The sequence below is a fragment of the Podarcis cretensis genome (assembly GCF_951804945.1).
Source record: "Podarcis cretensis genome assembly, chromosome: 8".
NCBI classification, from domain to species: Eukaryota; Metazoa; Chordata; class Lepidosauria; order Squamata; family Lacertidae; genus Podarcis; species Podarcis cretensis.
Genome location: NC_137177.1, coordinates 9,672,789 through 9,698,536, shown reverse-complemented (window position 1 = coordinate 9,698,536; position 25,748 = coordinate 9,672,789). Strand labels below are relative to the sequence as shown.

Below are 25,748 nucleotides of genomic sequence, written 5' to 3'. Positions count from 1 at the left end.
AACTTTCTACTTTTTGTACTGTATCCTTGCCAACCTCATAGTGATAACTATAGTTAAGCAGTATATAAATTGTTTAAATACAAAGAAAATAAGAATAATACTGTAATTCATGGCCTGCTTGTGGCTTCCTGGAAGCATGTGCCTTGCTGCTGCTGGAAACGTTGATGGGCTCGACGGCCTTGATGCAGCTGGGCTCTCCTTACCCTGTTGCTGTTATCCCTATATTTCAGATAGCAGACCAAGGTTGAAGGATGGCGCCTTACGAACTTACGGCTGAGTTGAGATTTGAAATGGGGGTTATTAAAACCAGATTTCAAGCTCTCCTCCACTGTTCTATCCCAGCTCATTGTTGTACAGCACTTGGCATCTAATTAAAAATCTTGTTTTCCGGGAAGCTGAACTCATTCCTGTCCCAAGAGGAGGGGGGCGTTTCATGCTGCTGCAAAAGTGTCTCTTTAAAAAAAAAAAAAAAGTCACAAAGTTTGAACCTCTTGGCTTCTTATGACAAGTGACTTTTGCTGATTTCCATCTTCCTGTTTTTCTCCCCACCTTTATAGCAAGTGACCAGCAATGGAACTGCAGCAGGAGGTGAAGCGGTTGCTGAGACCCAGCAGCAGAACCAGCCCCAACAGCAAGCTCCAAATGCATGGCAGGTCATCAAAGGAGTCTTGTTCAGGTGAGATCTCGACTGCTCTAGAACTGCTGCGTTGTCATCCTGTGTGTGTATATATCACACTAGAGGGTAGGGTGTGTATGTGTATTTGGTGTTTGTCCTTAAATCACTTGCGCTTTATTAAATTTTTAAATATTTGTATCCCGGTTTTCCAACAGCGGTGCTGCGCTCAAAGCGGCTCACAGTAACAACAAAAGCATAAAAAAAATAGCAAACATTTCAACCGGTCATAATCCTATCGAAAACACAAGAGCATACAAAGCAAAAGCAAACACATTCAGCAGACAATACGGACTCATGATGAGCTCAAATGATCAGAAATGGCTTCTGAGCACCAGCCCTGTGCCAGCGGACATGCTTTTTCTTTACAAAGATGATCTCAGCCATTCTTGCGACACCCCAGACACCCACACTGCGAGTTGGTGAGGGGATAGTGGCTTGACTGTGGCCGTCCAGTTAAGTTTATGAAAGAGGTGGCATTTGAACTAGGGACTTATACTGACTCCTATCTTGGCCTCCTAGGCACACTGTCTCAACTGCATAGCACTAAATGACCAACCTAAAGCCTGTTTCTCTAAGGTGAGCTGAAGTGCCTCAGCCTCTCACCTTCAGCTCAGATCCTCTGAATGCCCAAGGAGCGTCCTGCACTGGGAGCATCCATTGGTGCACGGTAAACCAGTATGCTTCCACTTCCCCAGATCACCTTGGAGCTAGAAAAGAGAAGTGGAGCCGTGTGGATTTCGCTCTGTGCCAGCAGGGCTTCTGAGCGCAGAGAGCACCCATCATTGCGTGCAAAGACAGAGCGACAAATGTGCCTAAGGAGTGAAGGCAGGCAGAGCAATCTGATGCGCCTCCGCTCCCCCTCCTGGCTTTTCAGGTGCAAGCCGAAGCGTGGGATGCAGAGGTCCATCACCTTCACTCTGGGTTTATAGGCTCAGGGCTTATTTCCTGCTCTCAGCCTGGAGCTGAGAAGAAGGAACAGATTTTTCTCTGATCCTGTTCTACATTCCAGACATAGGAACCTAGGGAGCTGCCTTATACCGAGTCAGACCCGTGGTCCATTTAGCTCAGTATTGTCTGCACTGGCAGGCAGATTCCCAAGCTATTCAGATGGGGTTCTCTCCCAGCCATACCTGAAGATGTTGGGGCTTGAACCCAGAACCTTCCGCATGCAAAGCAGATGCTCCACCACCGAACTACACTTTCCCCCTTAATAAAAGGGGCATCTTATCCTTTGGAAGGTGTGTGTTTGGTGGGGGGAGGTGTCCTTTTTGGTTAGTCAGAATTTGCCAGCCCCTGGTTCCTCTTAAAACTGCAGCTGGAGGCTTGCATGATTGAATTCTCCACCATGCAAGAAACATTCCCTGCAGATCAATCTAACAGCAATAAAACTAACATGCTGGGACGTCAGCTGGGCTAGACCAGACCTCTGTCTTCTTCTACACTGCTCTTCTGCATGCAGAAAGTTCTTATTTATGGAGGACAATAAGCAGCTTCCCTCCACCTGCAGTTTGAAGTAGCACATTGAAGAAACAGGCTTTACGTGCTGTTTCATGAGACATAAGAACCATGGCTTTATGTCCTTGTGAACATGGTGGTGGTCTTCCTCCAAGTGATTAGTATGTAGGTAGTGGCCTGTATGCAGAATCAGACCATTGGTCCACCCAGCTCGGTATTTGTCTCCCCGCTGACTGGGAGAAAAAAACAAAAGCTCCCATGTGAGAGCAGGGAGGATCTTCTACTTTCTGTGTGAGACAAGGGTTAAGAGCTACCTTTGAGAGAGCAGGATTGTGTTTTCTCTTTCTTTTTCTGTTTTTGTTTTTATTTAGATTAGTTTACTTAATATTACTGTGAAAAAAGCTTTAATAAAATCTTATTTTTAAAAAAGAATTTGTCTACACCAGCCTTCTTCAGCTTAGCAATGTGAGAGAGCCAGTGTGGTGTAGTGGTTAAGAGTGGTGGACTCATAATCTGGTGAACTGGGTTCGCTTCCCTGCTCCTCCACATGCAACTGCTGGGTGACCTTGGGCCAGTCACACTTATCCAAAGTCTCTCAGCCCCACTCACCTCACAGAGTGTTTGTTGTGGGGGTGGAAGGGAAAGGAGATTGTTAGCCGCTTTGAGACTCCTTAGGGTAGTGATACAGCGGGATATCAAATCCAAACTACTCCTCCTCCTCCTCCTCCTCCTCCTCTTCTTCTTCTTCTTCTTGCACCCTCCAAATGTTTGGGGCTAGAACTCCAATGCTGGCTGTAGCCCAAACCCACATCAGGGTTTGTACATCTACAAATTGGAGAGCCAGAAGTGGTGCAGCAGTTAAGAGTGTTGAACTAGGACTCAGGAGTCCAGGGTTCAAATCCCCACTCAGCCATGAAGCTCACTGGGTGACCTTGGACCAGTCACTGCCTCTCAGCCTAGCCTACCTCACAGGATTGTTGTGGGGAATTAAATGAGGGGAGGGAGAACCATATACGCCAACTCTGAGCTCCTTGGAGAAAAGGCTAGATACAAATAATAAAATATCTGGAGGGCACAAATGTGAGGAAGGCAAGTGAAGCCTGTCAGGGGCCGTCTGGAATTTCAGCCAGCGTCTTTTACTGCTCTCTTTAGAAATGTGAAGGCTTGAACCTTGAACCTTCTGCATGCGAAGCAGCTAAGTTAAGAGTCCTTCCCCTTTCTAGAAGGAAGGGCGTGCGTGGGGCCATCCTATAGGCCTGTGCCAAAGTGTGTTCAGTAAAGTATTAAGCTGATTGCTACCCTAATTAACTTTTAAGTTAAGCACCTCTTCTCTAAGTTTTGGCGGCATCTTTCCAGGGCAGAGGTCCCCATAAGGCTTTTAACACCAATCATTAGAGCCAGCTCTTTTGTCACTTGGGATCTCGATAGTTTGGTTTATGGATGAGACTGCGGAGAGAAATGTCTGTGCTTTGACGTCTGCCTTTTGTGTGAGTCAATGCAACCAGACCCTGATGCAGAGTGAGGCACTGGGCTTCAGGAAGGAGTGCCTGGCAGTAGCAGGGCCCTTCCCAAAGCCGGGAAAGCACAGACTAGGCTTTGGGAAGGAGGAGGGAGGACTCTAGGATCCTGTCAGGGCCCTTATGCCTCCTTTCCAAAACCCAGTGCAGCAAATGTTGCTGAGGGCCTCCCAAAAAAGGCTTCGAGGGCCACAAGTGGCCCTTGGGCTGCGTGTTGAACCACCCTGGTCCAGAAGTTGCTGGACCACAGCTCCAGTCATCAAGCAGGTGCCTTCCCTGTACGCTTCTCTGCGCCTGCTAAGACTTTCCTACCCAAACACTTAAGAAAGTTGAGGTACATTTGTTTGTTTGTTTTTATTCATAGAATTTTGCAAAATAATAATCCAGCAGCATTCTAGATTTAACGTTCAGTTAAACAACTTGGGGCTTCTCCCTCCCTCCGGAGATTCCCAAAAATTTCAATTTGTGCTGCACAGTCTGATCACTCCATGCCTTCACTTCTTCCCAAAAGAAAACTAGCCGCCATCCTGAAAAGCTGAGGTGATTTTAGTCTGTTTTAGCATTTTAAAGTATGGTTATGAACAGTCAAGCGGTGTATAATTTTTATGAAACAAATAAATAACCATTTCTGACCTTTGGCTGGGCTGCCTGGGGCTGATGGGAGTTGGAGACTAACACCATCCAGAGAACCACAACCTCCCCATCCCTAGCATAGGAGGCGTTGTGGCATGCATTGTAATCCTGAGCTGATTTACTCAGAGTGGCTCCCCGTCAATATCAGTGGACCTTACTGCTGTAAGCAAGCATGCAGCCTTCAGCTTGCAGGGAGATGTCTTCCTAGCCTTCCAAAGGTCTCTTTCTGGGTTTTATCAAAGGTTTCATCCCTTCATGCTTCTCAAGCTGGAGAGCACAGAAGCATGGTTGTGTTTGTGCCACTATTCTTCTTTAACCTATGCACGTGGATCGATGACACTCCTTAATACGTGTGCGATGGCCTCTTGGGGTTTTTGTGGCTTGTGGAGATGAGGCCTACTGATCTTTTTCAGGCTTGTGGTTCTCTCTTGCTGGTCGTGGTGGTGGTTGGTTCCCCATCTGGCCTCTCCTTTATGGTACTCCGGGAGTGCACAGAGCTTGAAGCATGAGAAAAAGTTGCAGCTGGTATGGGAATCAAAGCAAATAGAGAGCAGTAGCTTCAACCAGGCAAAGGGCCTTCTCGGTAGTGTGCCCTCCCTATGGAACGCCCTCCCTTCAGATGCCAAGAAGATAAAGAATTACACAACTTTTAGAAGACACCTGAAGGCAGCCCTGTATCGGGAGGTTTATAATGCTGGATGTTTTATGTTTTTAGATAATGCTGTAAGCCGCCCAGTGACAGTGCTAGAAATCCCTTGGGCGCCAGGCACATTTTGCGCTTAGCGTGGGTCCAGTTGTAAACATGCAGAGATCTCTGGGCAACAGGATGGCGACTGACATCTCCATCGTGCTGACAATATACACAATTCATTTTCAGCTTTGTAATCCAAGGGGGCGGGGAAAATAACACCTAGACATTCCATTGTGGCGGCCATAACCTAGGTTTGAGGTGCCATTTGGCGAGTAGCTTAGGTATCCAAGTTTCTAACACTGTTCACGGGACGAGTGATGGTTCCAGAGGGCTCTGAGATAAGTTGGTCGGGTAGGGCGGAGTTGACCAAATTGAGTAATGCTGTTTCAGATACTGCTCCTTTCGTAGCACTCGCCATCTAGCCACTTGCCCAACAAAATCGGCCCACGAATAGCATTAGCAGGAGCCAACCTTTTCTAACGCATTCAAATGTCCCCTGAAGAGCAAGGTGGCCAGGTGGGAAAGAGAAACCAGAGAGAGTTTGTGCCATTTCCAAAGCCATTATTGCTTGGGATGCTATATTGGCTCTTTGAGCTGTGTCAGCAAAACGTTTTGGCATCTGTTCAGTGCCAGCTGAGCGATGAACTTCCGTATGATTGGAACGGTTAAACCATTTCCATTTATTAATGCAAATCAGATTGGAACAGGCTCGGCGCTGGCGTGTTCTCCCTCTTCCAGAAATGGGCAAATGCTGCAGTAATGCACTTCCAAAATTGTGTGTATGCAAAAAAAATCATCTTTACTTGGCAAGGCCCCCACCCCACCCCACCCCGGCTGCTGAAATTGATCCAGAACATTGCTTTGAAGTCGAAAGAAATAATCCACCCTTCATTGGGATCAGCATTTTCCAGATGGTTGTGGCCCATTTTAAGTGGGGAGCCTTAGAGGAAGTTGCAGAATAGAATAAATGATTCCATTATTTTAGTTCGGTAATTCAGAACTGTTGACAACCAAGGAAAACAGGCTTTCCACAGGCATTGCTGCCCCTCCTGCCACACATGTCTTGGTGAGTCACCTGTGGCAAAAAAGGATCAGATTTTTGTAAAGTTCCCCTGCCGAATCACCCGGTTCTTCTCCAGCAAGGGCAAATCTGAAGCAGAAACAGCTTAGCTAATTAACCTCCTGGCTTAAAACTGATTGATTGGCCGGCTAGATTTGTGTGTGTTTATGCACTGTGAAAGCTCCTGAAGGATATTTGACAGGGGCGGTGGGGAAGATCTTGAAGGAAGGTGACATTGCCTCTTGGGTGCGTGAATTTTAAATTAAGAGATACCGGTCCTTGTCTGGAGAAGAGCAAGGAATCTGCATTCCCCCCCCCCATCAGATTTGGGAAGCTGGCAACACTATCTGGCCCTCCAAGGTTTGTGAGTTACACAGATGATTCATGAGGCAGCGGAAGCCAGCGGTGCTGTGGTTCTGTCTTCCCAGTTGGCTGGTTATCTTCAGCTATAATTTTAAACACACTAGCCTGCGAATGCCAGAAGAGACGTGCGTAGCTTCTCTGCAGAAGCAGACGTGCTTATATATGCAAGGCAGGGCGCCAGGGGCAGGGGTCTGGGTCTCTGAGGTCCATACATTCTGAAGCAAGCATACCTGAGAAGTAGAATAAGCCTCTTGTGCAAGACGATGGACTTGCCTCGTTAACCGTGTTGTGTGTGTGGTTTTAATTGACTGTCCATGAATTCAGTAGAGCTTCTGCCAGTCTCTAGTATACTCCACCATACAGGTAGCATATTCTCAATATACAGAAGCGCAGAGTGCCTTTTTCAGAATGATGCCACATGGCCATGTTTTGTGCATCATCACGGGATGGAGGGGAGGGATTGCTACAATTGCGCTTTGGGTTAAACCACAAAGCCTCGGGCTTGCCGATCAGAAGGTCGGCGGTTCAAATCCCCGTGACGGGATGAGCTTCCATTGCTCGGTCCCTGCTCCTGCCAACGTAGCAAATAGATAAATAGGTACCGCTCCGGCAGGAAGGTAAACGGCGTTTCCATGCGCTGCTCTGGTTCGCCAGAAGTGGCTTAGTCATGCTGGCCACGACCCGGAAGCTGTATGCTGGCTCCCTCGGCCAGTAAAGCAAGATGAGCGCCGCAACCCTAGAGTCAGCCACAACTGGACCTAATGGTCAGGGGTCTCTTTACCTTTTACCACAAGTTCATCTGAGTCAGCACTGGCAAACATGCAGCCCACAGGGCAGATCTGACCCTCTAGACTCCCCAAATCATACCCACCTGCCCCACACCTGAGACTCAGCTGCACAAAACTGGATTGAACTCCCTGAGCATCATCTAACGCATGGGGAGTTCACTCCTTCTTGGTCACCTTGCCATCCAATGTTGCCGAGTGGGTGGAACTGCCCACCTGTCAATCATATGACATCATGAGGTCAAACAGTTAGAAGGTAGGCGATCCCACCCACCTGTGATAGTTGGCCTGCCGGGTGGGGAGAGGAACATCTGGTCCACTGGGCCAAAAAGGTTTCCCACCCCTTATATAAATGATGTGCAGTAAACCCAAAAGTTCTTCTGACGGGCGGGCGGTATAGACATAAGAAAGAAAGAAAAAAGTGAGTAAATCCTCAGCCAAAGAAAAGTGAGGTTTCAAAGGGGGCCAAAATGTATTTAAATTCCCACTCAGCTGGGAAGCTGTCTGAGTGACCGTGGGCCATTTTCTACCTTCCAGCCTCACGTTCACAGGGTGGCCGTATGAGGATTAAATGCAAGGCAACAAAACATTGTGGCACTCCAAGTTCCTTGGAGGGGGGAAGGCAGGATACTAAAGTAATTATTGCTTTTAATGATGGGGATTATGATGATGATGTATTATTAGACTGCTTGCCAGTCCTCAACACAGCAAGTGCTGAAACAAAAACAGTGGTACTGTTACGAACTTAATTCGTTCCGGAGGTACGATCTTAACCTGAAACCATTCTTAACCTGAAGCGTGCTTTCGCTAATGGGGCTGCCCGCTGCTGCCTTGCCCCTGGCACGCGATTTCCATTCTCATCCTGGGGCAAAGTTTGTACTACTTCCGGCTTAGCGGAGTTTGTAACCTGAGGTGTTTGTAACCCGAGGTACCACTGTATTACAAAGTTGATTTGGAGGCAACTTAAAAGCGACAGCAAGTGCTCAATGCGGAGCTTTTGTTTCCTTTGAGTTGGGGTGGTGGCAGTGCATGCTCTGTGTGCGCACGTGTGTATTATTCACACAAAGCCCCAGACTAGCATCTTTGCATGTAAAATGTTAGTAATAACAGCGAAGAAGGTGCACATCGGGAGGGGCGATGCTGCCCTAGCATGCCACATTCCGTTCTGCTGATGGTATCTCTCCGCCTGCCTCCCCAAAGGATATTGCAGAAGCAGAGTTAGCTCAGATGGTAGCAAGGAGTCTAATAGAAAGGGACACTGGGGGGGATGGGGTTTAAATAAGAACAGGCAGGGGCAGGAGGGAGAGAAGCCTGAGCTGCTCCTTTTTACCAATTTGACACAGTGAAAACACAGTTTGCACTGTGTCAAAAACTATGGGACGTGGGTGGCGCTGTGGGTTAAACCACAGAGCCTAGGACTTGCCGATCAGAAGGTCAGTGGTTTGAATCCCCGCGACGGGGTGAGCTCCCGTTCCTCGTCCCTGCTCCTGCCAACCTAGCAGTTCGAAAGCACGTCAAAGTGCAAGTAGTTAAATAGGTACCGCTCCTGCGGGAAGGTAAACGGCGTTTCCGTGTGCCGCTCTGGTTCGCCAGAAGCGGCTTAGTCATGCTGGCCATATGACCCGGAAGCTGTATGCCGGCTCCCTCGGCCAATAAAGCGAGATGAGCGCCGCAACCCCAGAGTCAGCCATGACTGGACCTAATGGTCAGGGGTCCCTTTACCTTAAACACAATGAACAGAGATCCAGGTGCATATTCTCTCTTTCTCCAGCTCTTTTTTTGTAGGAACCAGAGGGAAACTGGTATAAATGGCTGACTACTGTATCAGAGGTGCATTTGTGGTGGCGGGGGGGGGGGGGGTCCTCTCTCCTGCAGCCACTCTCCTTGAGTCCTGGAGAGCTGCTGCAAGTCATTGTTGCTAGAAGGACCAGTGCTCTGGCTTGATGTTTTCTTCCTGTGTTCAAGCCCAGAGAAAGGACAGTGCAGTGGTAACATGGCGGAGGGCTTCAGGGGGCAGGAAAATAATGCCGATCCATTAGAGGCCTGTGTTTCTTTTTTCCCTCTGGTGTCATGGACTGGTTGAACGCAGCAGCGGCATGGTGGGAGGAACCAGCCAGGGAAGCCCCGAGGGAAGAAGGGTCAGAGCCCGGGGATTGGTGGTGGGATGGCAATGAGTGGTCAGAGGAAGAAGACTGGGAAGAGGAGGTGTCAGAAGCTGACGAGGTAACAGGGCTTAGTGATCGGGGGGGGGGGGGGGGTCTGTGGCAGAGGAAAGTCCAGAAGCAGAAGAGGAGGCAGGCCAAGAGGTGGAAGGGAAGCATGCTGGTGAAGAGTCATGGGTTTCTCCCCATCCTGCTACAACAAGCTCCCCTCCCCGCTGGTCTCCCAGAACCAGAAGAGGCATGAAGAGGGCGGAGCATAGCTTCATGCAGGTGTCGTCTCAGATTGTTTGGAGAAGACCCAAGATAGGAGAGAACTTAGACAGCTCTGGGGAGGTGGGGACCTTCAGTCGACTGCTTCATGGGGGCAAGACCTGCCAGTGATAGGTTGTTGCACTCATTAGGCCCGACACTCCTATGCGGATCCTGTTTTGCTAATAAAGAGTCAACTCCAACTTGCTCTGTGAGATTTAACTGCTGGCTCACTCCTGTCATCCAGCAAGGGAGAGCAATATAGTTAGGCTGCCCCACTGTTGCGTGTTCTGGCTTTAAAGGGCTGGGATAAAGTCTTGTGGACAGCAGCAAGTGGGTGCCAAAGGAGTGGCCAAGGAGGTTGGTGTTGCCGGCAGACTCCCGGCAACTGTTTGCAAGGTTGGTATGGATCCTATGCTTCTCACAGTTTCTCTAGTTTAAGGCCCCCAAGGCTTCCCATTGTGCCACCAGCAGAACCTCTGACCCAGAGTCCCACATTATTGCCATGCCCACTAGGGACTTGGGGAGAAAAGGGAGACAATACATGCAGCAGACTCTCCCCTGCAAAACTCTCCAGTTTCTCTGAAGTAAATCTCTTACCTGCTCTGGTTTGCCTGCTTCTCAGTAAGCAGCCGAGCTGCATTATAAGGGGAGGGCTCTGCCCACTCACTTGCTGCTCTTGATTTTGGGAGCAAGGGGTTAGAGAGGCCTTTGGGGGAAGGAGCCAGGGGTGGAGCCAATGTGTCTGGCCCTTCAGCCCCTTGTTTAGTTCAAAATATGGCCCCTGCGAACAAGCAGAGTTATGATATTTGACGCAAATTCATCTTTGGGAAGCTTCTCTTTAAGGCTGAAGCTGTTAGCAATTTCTTTGTGCAGTAGCTGCCTCTAGAAGGAACGGCCAGCTTATAACTGCATCTTGTATTGATTCTCTACTTTTCTCTCTCTCCCCCCCTTCCCAAAGGATCTTTATCATTTGGGCCATCAGCAGTTGGTTCCGTCGTGGGCCGGCACCACAGGATCCAACCACCACTGGCGGAGCGCCCAGGGCACCCAGCCGCAATCTCTTTCCTAAAGACACTTTAATGGTAAGCATGACCCGGAACTTGGGTTAGCTGGGCCCCAAAGTTTGCAAAGTGTAAACAAGTATGCGCTCAGCATGTAAAAGTACAATTACGCGCCCGTATGATCTGGATAAAAATTTTGCAGCCTGTAGAACTCTGCAGCCTGCAGAAATCACAGAAGCTGAGCAGATTTGCAGCATTTTTCTCATTCTGTGTATTGTGTTCTGCCAGTTTTACTGTACTGCATAAATTTTTTATTGAAGCTTTTTTGACACGACAAAATTTTTAAAGGGGGAAAAGAGACAAAAGAAAAGAAAGAGGGCTTCCAGTTCTTTGTCTGTCAATTACATAAAAAAGAATTATTCAAAACATTTGCTCCACGGTATCATCCGCTAGTTTTACCGTATTGCATCTTTTGTTCTGTCACTACTACTGGAAGTCTTGCACAGCAGCTCATCAGCCACCTGAAAATTGAGCAGGCATTGCCCACGTGCTTTTCAGTGTACCTTCGCAGCCATGAGGGTGGCTAGAAACTTGCTTTTTCTCTTGAATGAAAGCTGTGATTCCTGGGTAGCCAATTTTCGCCCCCTGCACTGCTGAGGGATTGCAGTAAATGCATAGCCCTGATCATCTTAACAGTAAAGAAGCTGAACATTTGCCTGGGTGTATTCCTTTATTGCAGCCCATGATAGAGGCTTCCCTGCCTCAAATAATGCTCTTCTCTTCTCCCTGTAGGATCTTCATGTCTATATATCAGAGCATGAGCACTTTACAGATTTCAACGCTACCTCCGCGTTGTTTTGGGAGCAGCGGGATCTTGTCTACGGAGACTGGACCAGTGGCGAGAATTCCGACGGGTGCTATGAACACTACGGAGAGTTAGATATTCCAGAGGTGCGTGAGCAACGCATGTCACTGCCAGCTGTTTTCCAGCTGCACTCGAGCCAAGCCCCCTGCTGCAGACCTCACTTTTCTCCCTACTTGTCTGCAGTGGGCTGCCTGTACTTAAGGGTAATCTCCATCTCCAGACACCAGAAGCAAAACTGCTTTAAGAAATACATTGCCTGGACTGGACTAGGAAGCATCTCCTCTTCTATGTTAGAGACCGTAGTTCCTCTACGTTAACAAGAGATTATAGAGCTAAGAGGGACGCGGGTGGCGCTGTGGGTTAAACCACAGAGCCTAGGGCTTGCCAATCAGAAGGTCGGCAGTTCAAATCCCCGTGACAGGGTGAGCTTCCGTTGCTCGGTCCCTGCTCCTGCCAACCTAGCAGTTCGAAAGCACGAAGTGCAAGTAGATAAACATGTACCGCTCCAGCGGGAAGGGAAGCGGCGTTTCCGTGCTTCTCTGGTTCGCCAGAAGTGACTTAGTCATGCTGGCTACACAACCTGGAAGCTGTACGCCGGCTCCCTTGGCCAATAAAGCAAGATGAGCGCCGCAACCCCAGAGTTGTCCACGACTGGACCTGATGGTCAGGGGTCCCTTTACCTTTACCTATAGAGCTAAGAGAGAGAGACTGGTGTGACCCACTGTCTGAATGTCCAGTACTGATTTAAAAGCCATTAGTCGTGATGATCCTTTATGAATACAAATAGGGGCATCACTCCATTCTAGCACCTCAGAAGTCCTACCCAAGCTCCTAGCCCAAGTGTGGGGAAACCTTATGCCTGCCACATGTTATAAACTACAGCTCCCATCAGGCCCAGCAGCCATGGAAAAGGAGGATGGGGGTTGTAGTTCTGGAACAACTGGAGCACCAGAGGTTCCCCACATCTGACCGGCTCTGGCAATTTGAATGGTGAAGCCCTCTTGGAAGACAAGGAAGCAGGACAGCACAGGTCTGGGGGAAGCTTTCTGTCTTTGGCCTTTTAAAATGCTAGGTGCTCAGAGAAGGCTTGGAAGGGCTAGGGGGGACAAAGCGGGAGCGGGGAAGGAAGGAAGGAGACGCCAAAGCTACCATTTGACATTTTAAGGCAGACGATCCTTAACATTAGGAGGGAGCTTGTGTTTTTATATTTTGCCGGAAGCCTCCCAGAGTGCATCAACCCAGTCAGATGGGCAACATAAAACTATTAGTATTAGTCCAACAGCTTTGGCTTCCTTGATCACCTCCTTGCTGTGTTGTGTTCCACCCCCCCCCAAAAAAAATGTTTCAGTAAAATGGATGAGGCCAGTAATCCTATTGCATTGGTATGGTTTTTTTCAGAGCGTTCAGCACAACGGCTCCATGTACATCCATGTGTATTTTACGAAGAGCGGGTTCCACCCCGATCCGAAACAGAAGAACCTGTACAGGCGACTCGCCACGGTCCACACGTCTCGAAGTAAGCCTTCCCCCCGTCCCTCTCTTTTTGCCAGGAGTCTGCAACCGGTGGTTGTGGGTAGAGATGTCTGCACTCAGCACTGTTCTCCCCGCTTCCCCCAGGGCACCTAGTTCCTCGCCTTCTTGTCACATCCTGCCACTTGCCCCACTGAGGCCCCCATTCCCAATTCCAGTAAGTGATGCATTTCCTCTCTCTCTCTCTCTCTCTCTCTCTCTCTTTCTTTCCCTCCAACCATCCTGGAGCGATGATAGGGGCTTGAGTGCTACTGGGGCTGCCTTGTCCTTTATGTGGCTGATGCATTTCTGTGCAGTCAACACGGTCATGTTTGATGGGGAACTGCAAACGTGCAAACATCTTTGGTTGCCACTTGCTAGGAAGCTGCAGCGAGTTGCAGATTCCCAGTGCACATTTGCTGTGATAATGGATGGGGGGAGGTCCCCTCTCCCCACGCCGGAATTCAGTATGGTTCGTGATGTTGTGTTCTCTCATATTTGAGCACGCATTTCGGTATATTTTCGTTCAGTGGTTGGAGCCCTATGGAAATGCCGCTGGCTTTCAGCAAAGCAGAGTGTGTGTGTGTTTTGTAACATCTGGAAAAGGCATGGGGGGTATTTGAACCCATGAACAAGAGCCTATATTCTGCAGGGGCAATTTTTACTGGAACTTTCTAAATCTTGTATAAATTCAAGTGCTAAGTTCAGCACTGAGCATGTTCTGTACCCCTAAAAGTCTGCATCTGAAAACCGAAAATTCTGAGCTCAGAGTTGGTTTTGCAGGTCCTATGCTATATATTGCTGGGGGGGGGAGGGAATCTGTAATTTTTCTGCCAACTCACCTTTTGTTTTTGTGGTACCACTCTGAGACAGAATAGTAGTGATGGGAGGGAGAACGAAGGAACCAAGCAATTCATTGATATTATACACCCATAAAAACAGAAAAGCATAACTGCATTGGACTTGTTCCTGCTCCTTTTTGGCATATGTGTATTTGCGGAGAGGGGTTTGCTGCTGCTCCTTTTTTTTTTTTAACTGTATTCTTGCAGCTGTGCACGAGTATATGAGGAACACCCCCTCCTCTGCATCAGAGGCCCTTCTCTGTGTGCCCTACCTGAGGGTGGAGTGGGAAGTGGCTGCGTAAGAGCAGGCCTTTTCAGTGGTGGCCCCCTGCCTGTGGAATCCTCTCCCCAGGGAGTTGTGCCCAGCCCCATCATTGTTACTTGTTAAGTGCCAGGCTAAGATCTTTTCGCTCACTCAGGCCTTTGGTAATTGCCTCCTTCAGTGGTGTTCATATTTTACTCAGGTGCACGGGACTTGTCCTAGCATATTTCTGGAAGAGCCTTTTATGCATTGTTCATCGTTTTAAGGTCTTTATTTATTGCACTTGTTTCACTTTAGGATTTTTTTTTTCTTTTGTACAAAATGACTGGCAAATGCAGTAAATAATAACGACGACAACAACCGTGAGCGATAGAAACCCAGGTTGAAAGGTGCTTGCAGTTCTCAGGTTCAGGATAATGCTACTGTATAGCTTTACCTGCTAGTAGTGTTTTGCATCTGCTTACCTTTCCTTCCCCTTTCTTCTTTGCAGTGATAAATAAGTATAAGCGCAGACGGTTCCAGAAAACCAAGAATCTGCTCACGGGGGAGACAGAAGCGGATCCCGAAATGATAAAAGTAACAATTGCTTCTTATCTCAGACCCCCTGCATATCGCCCTCCCCTCCCCGTCCTTCTTTAGCTGTCAAGGTCACAGGTTTCCCCCGCCCCCTCTCAGTGGGCACAGTCCCACGGGGCTTCTGGCTAGCACACCTCCATTCTTTCTGTCCCCATAATTCATCCTTCCCGGATTGTGAAGCTGGCAGCCCAAGGCTCTCTGGCAGAGCTGAGCCTCTGACAAATCGACATTGGTGGCCAAATCACTATGCTTAATGTTGCAGAACTATTTTCATCATTCCTTTCAGTTCCTCACTTCATAATACGCCGAAGCCCTCCACCTGCCATCTTTCTTCTGAAGTGGGGGGTTGGAAACTCCACGAACCGTTCTCTTGTATTTATAGTGCTAGAAAGATAATATTGGGCAGGGTGGGGTGACATGAAGGCAGGGAGGAAATCTATTACAAACCGCTGCAGTAAAAGCCTGGGGTTTTTATTGAAACGCTTGGTCTGGGAAAGAGCTCTTTGCAAACTGAGGTTTTGTGGTTCATGCTGGGGGGAAATGTTTTAAGTGATGAGTTGAGGCTTGCCTGTGGTCTGGCTGCACGCTGTTGGGAACAGGATGCTGGGCTAGATGAATTCTTACGTAATGTGGGGGGGGGGGGGAGAGAACGCCTTTGGGGCTGATTTTGGCTCCCTGACATCCAGATACAGCCTTTGGGGGGTGTTGGCAAACGAGCGAGAGCGCTATATTTAAGCCTCGCTTCTTGCGTGCAGCCGACATTATAATTTGTGGGGACTCTCTTAGCCCGGCCTCCACCACCCCTGTTCAAAATAAAGCTTTGCTGGTCACACCTGTGTCGCTTTGAATAGGGTGAGTGCTGAGACCCCTCCAGTTGCCACTTAGAAGGGCTGTGCTGTGCCTAAGGCTAGCCAGAGGCCTTTGTCAAGCATGTTGGCTTCTTCTGCAAGCCCGTGGCTTCTGGTAGAGCTAATTAGAGGGCCTCTTCCTTGGCATCTCTAAACATCTTCCAGGCTGCGGCAGCAAGCAGGAATAGGAGCCGTCCCTTCTGACAGCATAGGGTCAAAATTGCTTTGAAAACCTTGACTGTATGTATCTGCAGCAGTTCTGCTGCTGGCTTTGATGTGGAAACTGCTTGCAGTCCTTTACGCTTTTGTTGCAGAGAGCTGAAGATTACGGCCCCGTGGAGGTGATCTCACACTGGCACCCAAACCTCACCATCAACATTGTGGATGACCACACACCATGGGTAAAGGGCAGTGTTCCTCCGCCTCTGGACCAATGTAAGGACAACAGATAATTAGCTCCTCAGGCCGCTTGGGTCACAATATACAGTTGCAGCGGGGAGAGAAGAAATAAAAGCATGAGCGTGGCACGTTCCCTTTTGCACACGAGCTCAGGCTGAAACCCGCAGCCTGGAAATTCCGGTGTGGAAAAAAAGGGTCAACTTTTGCAGCCTGCATGGTTAATTTGAAAATCCAGGTTGTTGGGAAGTTTTCAGTTGTGCTAATCCACCCCCGAGCTTCAATTTGGTTCTCTTTATGGATGTGTTGAGGGGAGAGGAGAGCCCGGAGACAGACGAAGCAGGGAGAAAGGTGCACAAAATTATTTTGAAAGTGATATTTCACGTGTAAGGATATTTGTGCAAACCGCCAGCTCATTTGAAAGAAAATCATGCCGTGGTGCAATGCCGTTGTTGTGACATCATAAATTTATGAAATTGTCAGATGCGGGAGTCACCTGGGGTGCAGGGCTTTGGGGTTCCTTTTCTGTGTTCCGCTGTGACTCAGCAGCATCCTGGTCCAGCTGCACAACACGTCCCCCCTTTGGACTCTTTGTTTCAGATGTGAAATTTGACGCGGTGAGTGGCGACTACTACCCCATCTTGTACTTCAACGATTACTGGAACTTGCAGAAGGACTACTTCCCTATCAACGAGACACTGGAGCGCCTTCCTTTCCGACTGTCCTTCTGCCCGCTGTCACTGTGGCGATGGCAGCTGTATGCTGCCCAGAGCACCAAGTCCCCCTGGAACTTCCTGGGGGAGGACTTGTATGAGCAGTCGGATGAGGAGCAAGACTCCGTGAAGGTGAGCAGGGAGTGATGGCCGCGATGCCCTTCCTGGGCGCGGGGTAGGGGAGCTAGGGGGAAATCTCACACTCGGCAACCAGCGCATACCTTTGGTTTCAGATACAGTGGTGCCTCGCAAGACGAAAAGAATCCGTTCCGCGAGTCTCTTCGTCTTGCGAAGCAAGCCCATTAGCGGATTAGCGCTCTTAGGGGCTTAGCGGATCAGCTGATAAGCGGCTTAGCGGATCAGCTGATAAGCGGCTTAGCGGATCAGCTGTTAAGCGGCTTAGCGGATCAGCTGTTAAGCGGCTTAGCGGATCAGCTGTTAAGCGGCTTAGCGGATCAGCTGGTAAGCGGCTTAGCGGATCAGCTGGTAAGCGGCTTAGCGGATCAGCTGGTAAGCGGCTTAGCAGATCAGCTGGTAAGCGGCTTAGCGGATCAGCTGGTAAGCGGCTTAGCGGATCAGCTGGTAAGCGGCTTAGCGGCTTAGAAAAAGGGGGGGAAAGGAAAAAAAACTGCAGGAACTCGCAAGACATTTTCGTCTTGCGAAGCAAGCCCATAGGAAATTTGTTTTGCGAAGCACCTCCAAAACGGAAAACCCTTTCGTCTAGCGGGTTTTCAGTCTTGCGAGGCATTCGTCTTGCAGGGCACCACTGTAGTAAATGGGTAGACGAGGCCTACAAAGTTCAGGACACAAATTGTCATGGCCCTCTATTAGCTGTGATAGCTCGTTTACCAGAAGTAATGTATAGCCACTTCCGCCCTATGGAGGAGGTGGGGTTGCAGGCTTCACGGCTCCACCACCCGCGCAGTGGGTGGAGGCCAGCCCCCACGCGATTGGGGGGATTCCCGGCCGCGTCAACCCCTGGGCAGCCAATCGGCTGGTTCAGGGGGCGTGGCCTGCCCTACAAAGGCAGGACGCGGCCGGGGATCTCCCTCTTTGCCGCTCATCAGCTGGTATAGTTCTGTAGATGGAAGGGGAGGTAGCGTCATCACCTGCCCCACATATTGAAGGGTAGTCCGGTAAAGGATTCCGGGGGGGGGGGGGCTGTCCGAAGCCTAGGCAGGTGAGGACCTAAGGCACACCCCCGAGCGGTGACCCCGGGGGAGTTCCTAGTTGATGTGCATCAGCAGGACTCCTCCTACTGGTGGTTAACCCTTCCCGGACTTCAAGCGGACAGGCTGAAGTCTGATACAGTCAGTTAGGACCAATGCCTAAGCCAATACCGCTCATCACCTGTAACCAATAAAGTTGTGACTTACTTTTAGCCCATTAACCTTAATAATTGCATCATTATTTCCACCGGGGGGGGGGGACACGTGAACTCGCCACGCAATTAGCGTTAACTCTGGAAATGTATACTCGATTCAGATCAAACTCAGCCTTCTACAGCAAAAAAACATCAGGAGGCTTCCTTTGGTCAGAATTGAGTGTACATTTCCAGAGTTAATGGTAAATACGTTACAAATGACTGGCGTGCTTCTAATTTTGTATATTTTGGGGGTGCCCTGGAAATGCCGGTCTTTCTCATACCCTCTTTCTCCTTCCTCCTAGGTTGCACTATTAGAAACCAATCCCTACCTTCTGGCGTTGACCATTATTGTTTCCATTGTACATAGCATTTTCGAATTCCTCGCTTTCAAAAATGGTAGGTTTCAAAATATTTGAGCTTCTTCTCTTCTCTTCTCTCTCCCCAACCCCCTTTCCCCCTCTTGCCTGTTTAAAGCCAGAAGGTGAAGGGGCAGGGGAGGATGCCACTAGGCTCTAGCACAGCTGCCTGTCTTCCTCCTCAGTGCCTTCTGCGCTTCGAGTCAAAGCCACCTCTGGACAGATACCAGCCTAGCCAGCAGTACTGGAGGATTGTGGGAGGCAGGAGGCGCTGTGGTCTAAACCACCGAGCCTCTTGGGCTTGCCGATCAGAAGGTTGGCAGTTTGAATCCCCGCAACGGGGTGAGCTCCTGTTGCTCTGGCCCAGCTTCTGCCAACCTAGCAGTTCGAAAGCATGCCAGTGCAAGTAGATAAATAGGTATCACTGAGGTGGAAAGATAAACGGCATTTCCGTCCACTCTGGCTTCCGTTATGGTGTTCCATTGTTCCAGAGGTGGTTTAGTCCTGCTGGCCACATGACCCGGAAAGCTGTCTGTGGACAAACGCTGGCTCTCTCGGCCTGAAAGCAAGATGAGCGCTGCAACCCCATAGTCGCCTTTGACCGAGCTTAACCGTCCAGCGGTCCTTTATCTTTTTACCATTTACTGGAGGATTGGGAAGTAGCTCCAGTGAAAAGCTAAAAAGCATTCTTTTCCTTTTAAGCCTCTGTTTGTCATCTTCCTTTTTAGATATTCAGTTCTGGAACAGCAGGCAGTCCCTAGAGGGGCTCTCTGTCCGCTCAGTATTCTTTGGAGTATTCCAGTCACTCGTCGTCCTTCTCTACATCCTGGACAACGAAACTAACTTTGTGGTGCAAGTCAGCGTCTTCATTGGGCTCCTGATTGATCTCTGGAAGATCACAAAAGTTATGGATGTCAGGGTAAGAGCTGGACAAGGAGGGCAGTTGTTGCATGAAGGTGTCTGCTCTCGTCTCATCTCTCGTTTCGATGACATGAAATTAGAGTAGTTAAAACAAAACAAAAAATAGGGATGAGATCCAAAAGGATCTCTCCAAGCTGGGCAAATGACCAGTAAAATGGGAGGATCACAGGGTGGTTTTTGGTATTTAAAAAAATGAGAATATGTAGCATAATAGCAAACAAAACAGTAACATGCAGTTTAAAAGGCCATAGGCTGGCTAATTGAACCAAGGCCTGGTTGAAGGGGAATGTTTTCGCCTGGCACCTAAAGGATACGTAGTGAAGGCGCCAGGCAAGTCCCCCTGGGGAGAGCATTCCAGAAACGGAGCCACTGCAGAGAAGGCCCCGTTCTCGTGTTGCCTCCGGACCTCTCGTGGCGGAGAAACACGAAGGGCTTTGGATGATGAGCGCAGGGTCTGAGTCAGTTCATATGGGGAGAGTCGGTCCTTGAGGTATTGTGGTCCTGTCTCAATGTAAGCGAGTGTAAAATAATTGTGGCAAAAGAAACTAACTGATTGGGTGTAAGCTGGCAGTGACTGACTAGGAAGAGGAAGCACTTGGGTAACTGCGCAAGCCCAGCAGTTCAGAACCAAAGAAAAGCCTCGTTTGATCAACCCGGCAGCCCATCTTCCCCAGATCCAGTGGTCAACCAGATTCCTCACAAACAGGGCCAGAAACACGTACACACCTTGTTCCTTCCCAGTCACTGGTATCCAGTGGCGTAGTGTCTCTGAACATTGAGAGTTCCAGGTTGCGACTTAAGAGCCATTGATAGCCCTGCCCTTTTCGAATTCCCTGCATCCCTTTTCCAAGCAGTCTGAGAACCAACCTCAGTACATGTTAACTGCCTTGTGCAAAGCAGTCCTTTATTTCACCTGCCCTTGTGCTTTTTCTGTATGAGGGCTCGAGAGTTACTGAAAAAGACTATTGGTAATAGAACCGTTGCGTTAGTTTTTGTTGTTGTTGCTTCTCCAGGATGCTTAGAACTCTGGGTAGACCTCTGGCTATTTCAGAGAAAGCCAGGGATCTGGGACAATTTGAGTGTGAACAGGTTAAGCTGTTCCTGCCACAACCGCATTACATGGAGTTGGATCAAAAAAGCATTTGGGAATCCTAGTTTGCTGCACATCAGCAGGGCTGGGATGGGAACACTTTTTGCCTCCTTTTCCATCGTGGGCTTCACCTCATTTGCTTCAAGTCCGCTGGATTCCCGTCCCTCGGCGTCTGTCTCTTAACGCCTTTCCTCTCTCTGTTCTTTCCTCCCTCGAATAATGCTGCAACAGCTGGATCGGGAAAACAAAATTGCCGGGATCCTTCCACGCTTGACTTTCAAAGACAAATCGACGTACATCGAATCGTCTACCAAAGTCTATGATGATGTGAGTTTAGCGCCTGCTCTAGGAGAGGGTCCTCTCCAGATACTATGGGGAGGGGAGCTATTTTCCATTGTGCATACCGGCTAGGGAATTGGTTGTTGTCATTACTATTGTTGTTGTTAGTTAGTTACCCTAAGGGACGCGGGTGGTGCTGTGGTCTAAACCGCTGAGCCTCCTGGGTTTGCTGATCAGAAGGTCATCGGTTTGAATCCCCGCAACAGGGTGAGCTCCCGTTGCTCTGCCCCAGCTCCTGCCAACCTAGCAGTTTGAAAGCATACCGGTCCAAGTAGACAAATAGGTACCGCTGCGGCAGGAAGGTAAACGGCAGTTCCGTGTGCTTTGGCTTCCATCACGGTGTCCCGTTGCACCAGAAGCAGCTTTGTCATGCTGGGCACATGACCCGGAAAAGCTGCCTGTGGACAAACACCGACTCTCTCGGCCCAAAAGCAAGATGAGCGCCTCAACCTCACAGTCGCCTTTGACTGGACTTAACCGTCCAGGGGCCCTTTACTTTTATCTTTTTTTACCTGGGGCAAACTGCAAAAATCTAAAATGCAACTTTGAAAACAGACTAAAATGCTTGGTTACAACAAATTCAACCAAAAAACAACAGCACATCACACCTGCACATGTGGGTGGCTAGTCACGCACCTCTGGATCTCCCTCCGTTTCTAATTTTCCCAATTGTGGACTTTCCTATTCCTTCTGAACTTGTCTCGATTTGTTGACCTTTGCAGATGGCTTTCCGGTATCTCTCCTGGATCCTCTTCCCCCTCCTGGGCTGCTACGCTGTTTACAGCCTCCTCTACATGGAGCACAAGGGCTGGTACTCCTGGGTTCTCAGCATGCTCTATGGGTTCCTGCTGACTTTCGGTAAGTAACAGGAGCATTCCTAAAGCAGCATTCTGTGTGGCCTGGCAGCTTGCATCTCCCCATGTGCGGAACTGGGCATCTCCATGTGAATTATGTTCTCTTCGCCCATTAACCCAGGGTTGCCCCGGACTCCAAAGCTTTCTCCCTCTTTTTTTGATAAACAGAAAAAGCAAATCTCTAGTTATTCTGGAAAGAAAGTTATGGGGCAAAACTCACAGGAACTTCCTAAGCAATTTCTGTGAAATTTCCTTTCCTTTCCGTTTTAATTTGCATACCGCCTTTCTATACTATATTACTATGCACAAGGCGGTTTACGGTTTCTTTGTTGAAAAAACAACAAAGATTGCACACCTTGTAGCAATCTGGTCCAATGCAAAAATGTCATATTAAAAACTTGACTTTAAAATAAGCAACTTAATATTAAATAAAGTAACACTCAATAATCCATTAGGATATAATAGCACACAATAAAATTGAAGGTCAGCAAATAATAATTAAACAGGAATTAATCTTTGCAATTACAATAAATAATTTCTAAACTATAATCAATAAAAAATAACAGAAATGTGCCTATTAGACAGCAACAGAATCAGCCGCTGTGTGTGTGTGTGTGTGTGTGTGTGTGTGTGTAATCAATATTGTTTGATCTCCACACTCTGGACCATAGCTGTCAACTTTTCCCTTTTCTTGCGAGGAATCCTATTCGGAATAAGGGAATTTCCCTTTAAAAAAGGGAAACGTTGACAGCTATGATCTGGAGCAGCAGGGCATAGCTGACTTCCCCTGGTAAGCAAAAGATTCCTGGGGATGGCCGTGTCTCTAATTTTGTGCTTTGTCATCCACCCCACCCCAGGACACTCTCAATACTTGGAAGTGCACCCACTGGTCAGAAAAGGTTGCTGACTTCTGCGTTAACTACTCCAGCATTGACTTTTTCTTTTCCTTCCTTCCTTTGTTTTGTTGCCCTGCCCTGTCCCCTCTCCCAGGCTTCATCACCATGACGCCTCAGCTGTTCATCAACTACAAGCTGAAGTCTGTTGCTCACCTGCCCTGGCGGATGCTCACCTACAAAGCCCTCAACACCTTCATCGACGACCTGTTTGCCTTTGTCATCAAAATGCCCATGATGTACAGAATAGGCTGCCTTCGAGACGGTAATTTCTCTCCCTCCTGCATCTCATCGTATTCTCCCACCCCGCCTCCTGTGTATCTCAGGGGGGCTTTTTCTATGACAGCCCACCCCGAACCAATGATATCTCAGTTGGTAGAGCGTGAGAACCTTAATGTCAGGATCATGAGTTTGAGCCCCACATTGGGCAAACGATTCCTGCGTTGCAGGGCATTGGGCTGGATGACCCTGGTGATCCCTTCCAGCTATACAATTCTTTGATTCTGTTGAGTGTTTCCCGGACAATTTGCAGACTTCTGTACATAATAATAATAATAATTTATTATTTGTACCCTGCCCATCTGGCTGGATTTCCCCAGCCACTCTGGGCGGCTTCCAACAGACATTAAAAATACATTAAAATATCACACATTAAAAACATCCCTAAACAGAGCTGCCTTCAGATGTCTTCTAAATGTCAGGTAGTTGTTTATCTCTTTGACATCTGGTGGGAGGGTGTTCCACAGGGCGGGCGCCACTACCGAGAAGGCCCTCTGCCTTCTTCCCTGTAGCTTTGCTTCTTGTATGGAGGGAACCGCCAGAAGGCCCTCGGCGCTGGACCTCAACGTCCGGGCAGAATGATGGGGGTGGAGACGCTTCTTCAGGTATACAGGACCGAGGCCGTTTAGGGCTTTAAAGCTCAACACCAACACTTTGAATTGTGCTCAGAAACGTACTGGGAGCCAATGTAGGTCTTTCAAGGCCAGTGTTATGTGGTCTCAGCGGCCACTCCCAGTTACCAGTCTAGCTGCCGCATTCTGGATTAGTTGTAGTTTCTGGGTCATCCTCAAAGGTAGCCCCACGTAGAGCGCATTGCAGTAGTCCAAGTGAGAGATAACTAGAGCATGCACCACTCTGGCGAGACAATCTGCGGGCAGGTAGGGTCTCAGCCTGCATACCAGATGGAGCTGGTAAACAGCTGCCCTATGCATACAGGTTCCTGAGTGTTTTTATTTTTATATATTTATATATATATTTTTATATATGGAAATATTAAATATATGTGCCAAACGAGCTTCTAAGAGGTCTGAGATAGAGCATGGTAGAGCATGAGCTTCTTAATCCTGGCTGTGGGCAAAAGATTCCTGCATTAGAGGGGTTTGGACTAGATGACCTTTGTGGTCCCTTCCAACTCTACAATTCTGTGATCCTTGGACAAATCTATGGAGAACTCCGAGCCAAAGGGCCCCTCTCTCTCCTACCGTGTTGTAACGCCTGGCCTTTGCTCCTCCTCCCCCCACAGATGTCGTTTTCTTCATTTACCTCTACCAGCGGTGGATCTACCGGGTGGATCCGACCCGCGTCAACGAGTTCGGGATCAGCGGGGAGGACCAAGTATCTCGGACCGCGACGCCGAGCATTGCTCAGCAGGACGGTGGCCCTGCAGTGCTGGCCAACAGGGCCGTCAGGGCGGTAACGGAGGGCCCGGCAAACGGTGCCCCCGCAGCAGCGACGGAGAGAGGAGCCGCCGACATTCCCGCAGCCACCTCGGCGAGCTTGCCAGACGGCGCGGCCAAAGCACTCCCTTCGAAAACGGCGGAGGAGAAGAAGAAAGATTAACCTGCTCCCGCGTTTATTTTTTAAGATCCCTAACCTGACACTCTCACTGTTGGATAATGGACAGAAAGCAAAATGGGTGGGGGAGGCAAGCAGAGTTGCTTCGGCCCTCCAGGGTACAAAGCATTTTATTTTCTATTCCAGTAAACACGCGGCGGCTGGGGCGGGTTTTCGGGAGGGGGTGGGGTGGGGTGTGAGGAAGACCGCTTGAAATGTTGGTGGAGTTCGATGTGATAAGCTGTATCCATGAGAAAGAAACCTCACCTCACCCACCCACTTCCCCCCGCCCCTCCGTAAATCTCTATGTTTAAAAGCAAAACTCAAACCAGTAATCATTGTGACCTCCATGCCATTGTGCAGGTATTTAGGACATTGTTATTAAGGAGTTTTCCTCCAAGTTGTGTCTCCGTTTCATAAAGAGAGCTGATGATCAGAACAAAAGATAGCAAAACACCGTTTCTCATCATTACATCCTAATAACAGACTCTGGATTTAATAAATTCATTTGGGTGTTTTAAGTTAAAAATAATAATACACCAAAACAACCCCTCTGCTTCTCCCTCCTCCTGTTTCTTCTCACAAGGTTTAGAGTCAGGAATTTCCTCCAGGACTGCGCATGTGTCACTGGGTGTAAAATCCAGCTTTCATTTAACAGCAAGATTCAGGTTTTTAACACAGTGTTAATTGTGTGTGAATTACTTTCCTTTGGGAGCTTCAGTGGCTTTAGTATTATGGGGGGGGGGGGAGATTACCTGCTGTAAATTTCTGTGATGTCTCTCTTAACTGCCCCCCCCACACACTGATTTTCACATAATGCCCAAACCATGGTTTAGCATTACATATAATACCAGCCCTCCTGCTTAACTCTGGCTTGATAACTACAGCTAAAGGCCATTTGTTAACCATGGTTCATAGTTTGCAAACCTTAGTTACCATTAACGAAAGCTTAGCATTACTTCTAAGCCCAGACCGCCTCCCTGAACTATGGTTAAGAAGCCATCGACATCGACAAGCCAGACCTGGGAGTGAAGAGCAACAAAAAATTCAAACTGCTCTCAAGGAATGGCTGATCTCACTGATGTTTTTAACTGTACTGTGCTGTAGTAAACAAAGTTTTGAGTGATCATCTGCCAGACACTTCGACTTTCACTAATGTTTATTAGGTTTAGCATTAACCATGGTTTAGCTTATTGCACAGATTTAAAATTCCCCTCAATATTTTTCTCCGCATGCATTTTAAGGTAAGGTGCATCAGCCCTTAGCTTATTTGAGTTGTCTTCCCCCCCTCCCTGTGTTTTGTCTCTCCCCCCCCCCCTTAAAATAAGGTCATGGAGACCTATACACAATTTTTCTTTGCAGGCCGCTCTCGTCTCGGATTTACAACGGCTAAACCAGAGTGTGGGGGGGCTCCGTTCCTGCTTGGGTCAGCAAAGCTTCCCTCCCCACAGCATCAGCACTGCTGCCTCCAAAAATTTGGGTCATGCTGG

At 48.7% G+C, this 25,748-nt stretch overlaps 1 protein-coding gene across 2 annotated transcripts in view; it reads left to right on the top strand.

Annotated features, from left to right (window-relative positions):
* Positions 1 to 25,387, top strand: part of CLPTM1 (CLPTM1 regulator of GABA type A receptor forward trafficking) — a 31,387-nt gene extending 6,000 nt beyond the window's left edge. For both annotated transcript variants that reach the window (XM_079985461.1, XM_079985462.1), the window contains exons 2-14: positions 558 to 676; positions 10,553 to 10,676; positions 11,388 to 11,546; positions 12,859 to 12,976; positions 14,564 to 14,649; positions 15,812 to 15,932; positions 16,494 to 16,738; positions 18,275 to 18,368; positions 19,057 to 19,247; positions 20,571 to 20,666; positions 21,401 to 21,536; positions 22,523 to 22,690; positions 23,948 to 25,387. In XM_079985461.1, the coding sequence (XP_079841587.1) occupies positions 558 to 676; positions 10,553 to 10,676; positions 11,388 to 11,546; positions 12,859 to 12,976; positions 14,564 to 14,649; positions 15,812 to 15,932; positions 16,494 to 16,738; positions 18,275 to 18,368; positions 19,057 to 19,247; positions 20,571 to 20,666; positions 21,401 to 21,536; positions 22,523 to 22,690; positions 23,948 to 24,264 (1,974 nt within the window). In that variant the 3' untranslated portion in view covers positions 24,265 to 25,387. The remainder of the gene's footprint in view (positions 1 to 557; positions 677 to 10,552; positions 10,677 to 11,387; positions 11,547 to 12,858; positions 12,977 to 14,563; positions 14,650 to 15,811; positions 15,933 to 16,493; positions 16,739 to 18,274; positions 18,369 to 19,056; positions 19,248 to 20,570; positions 20,667 to 21,400; positions 21,537 to 22,522; positions 22,691 to 23,947) is intronic.
* Positions 25,388 to 25,748: the final 361 nt, after the last annotated feature.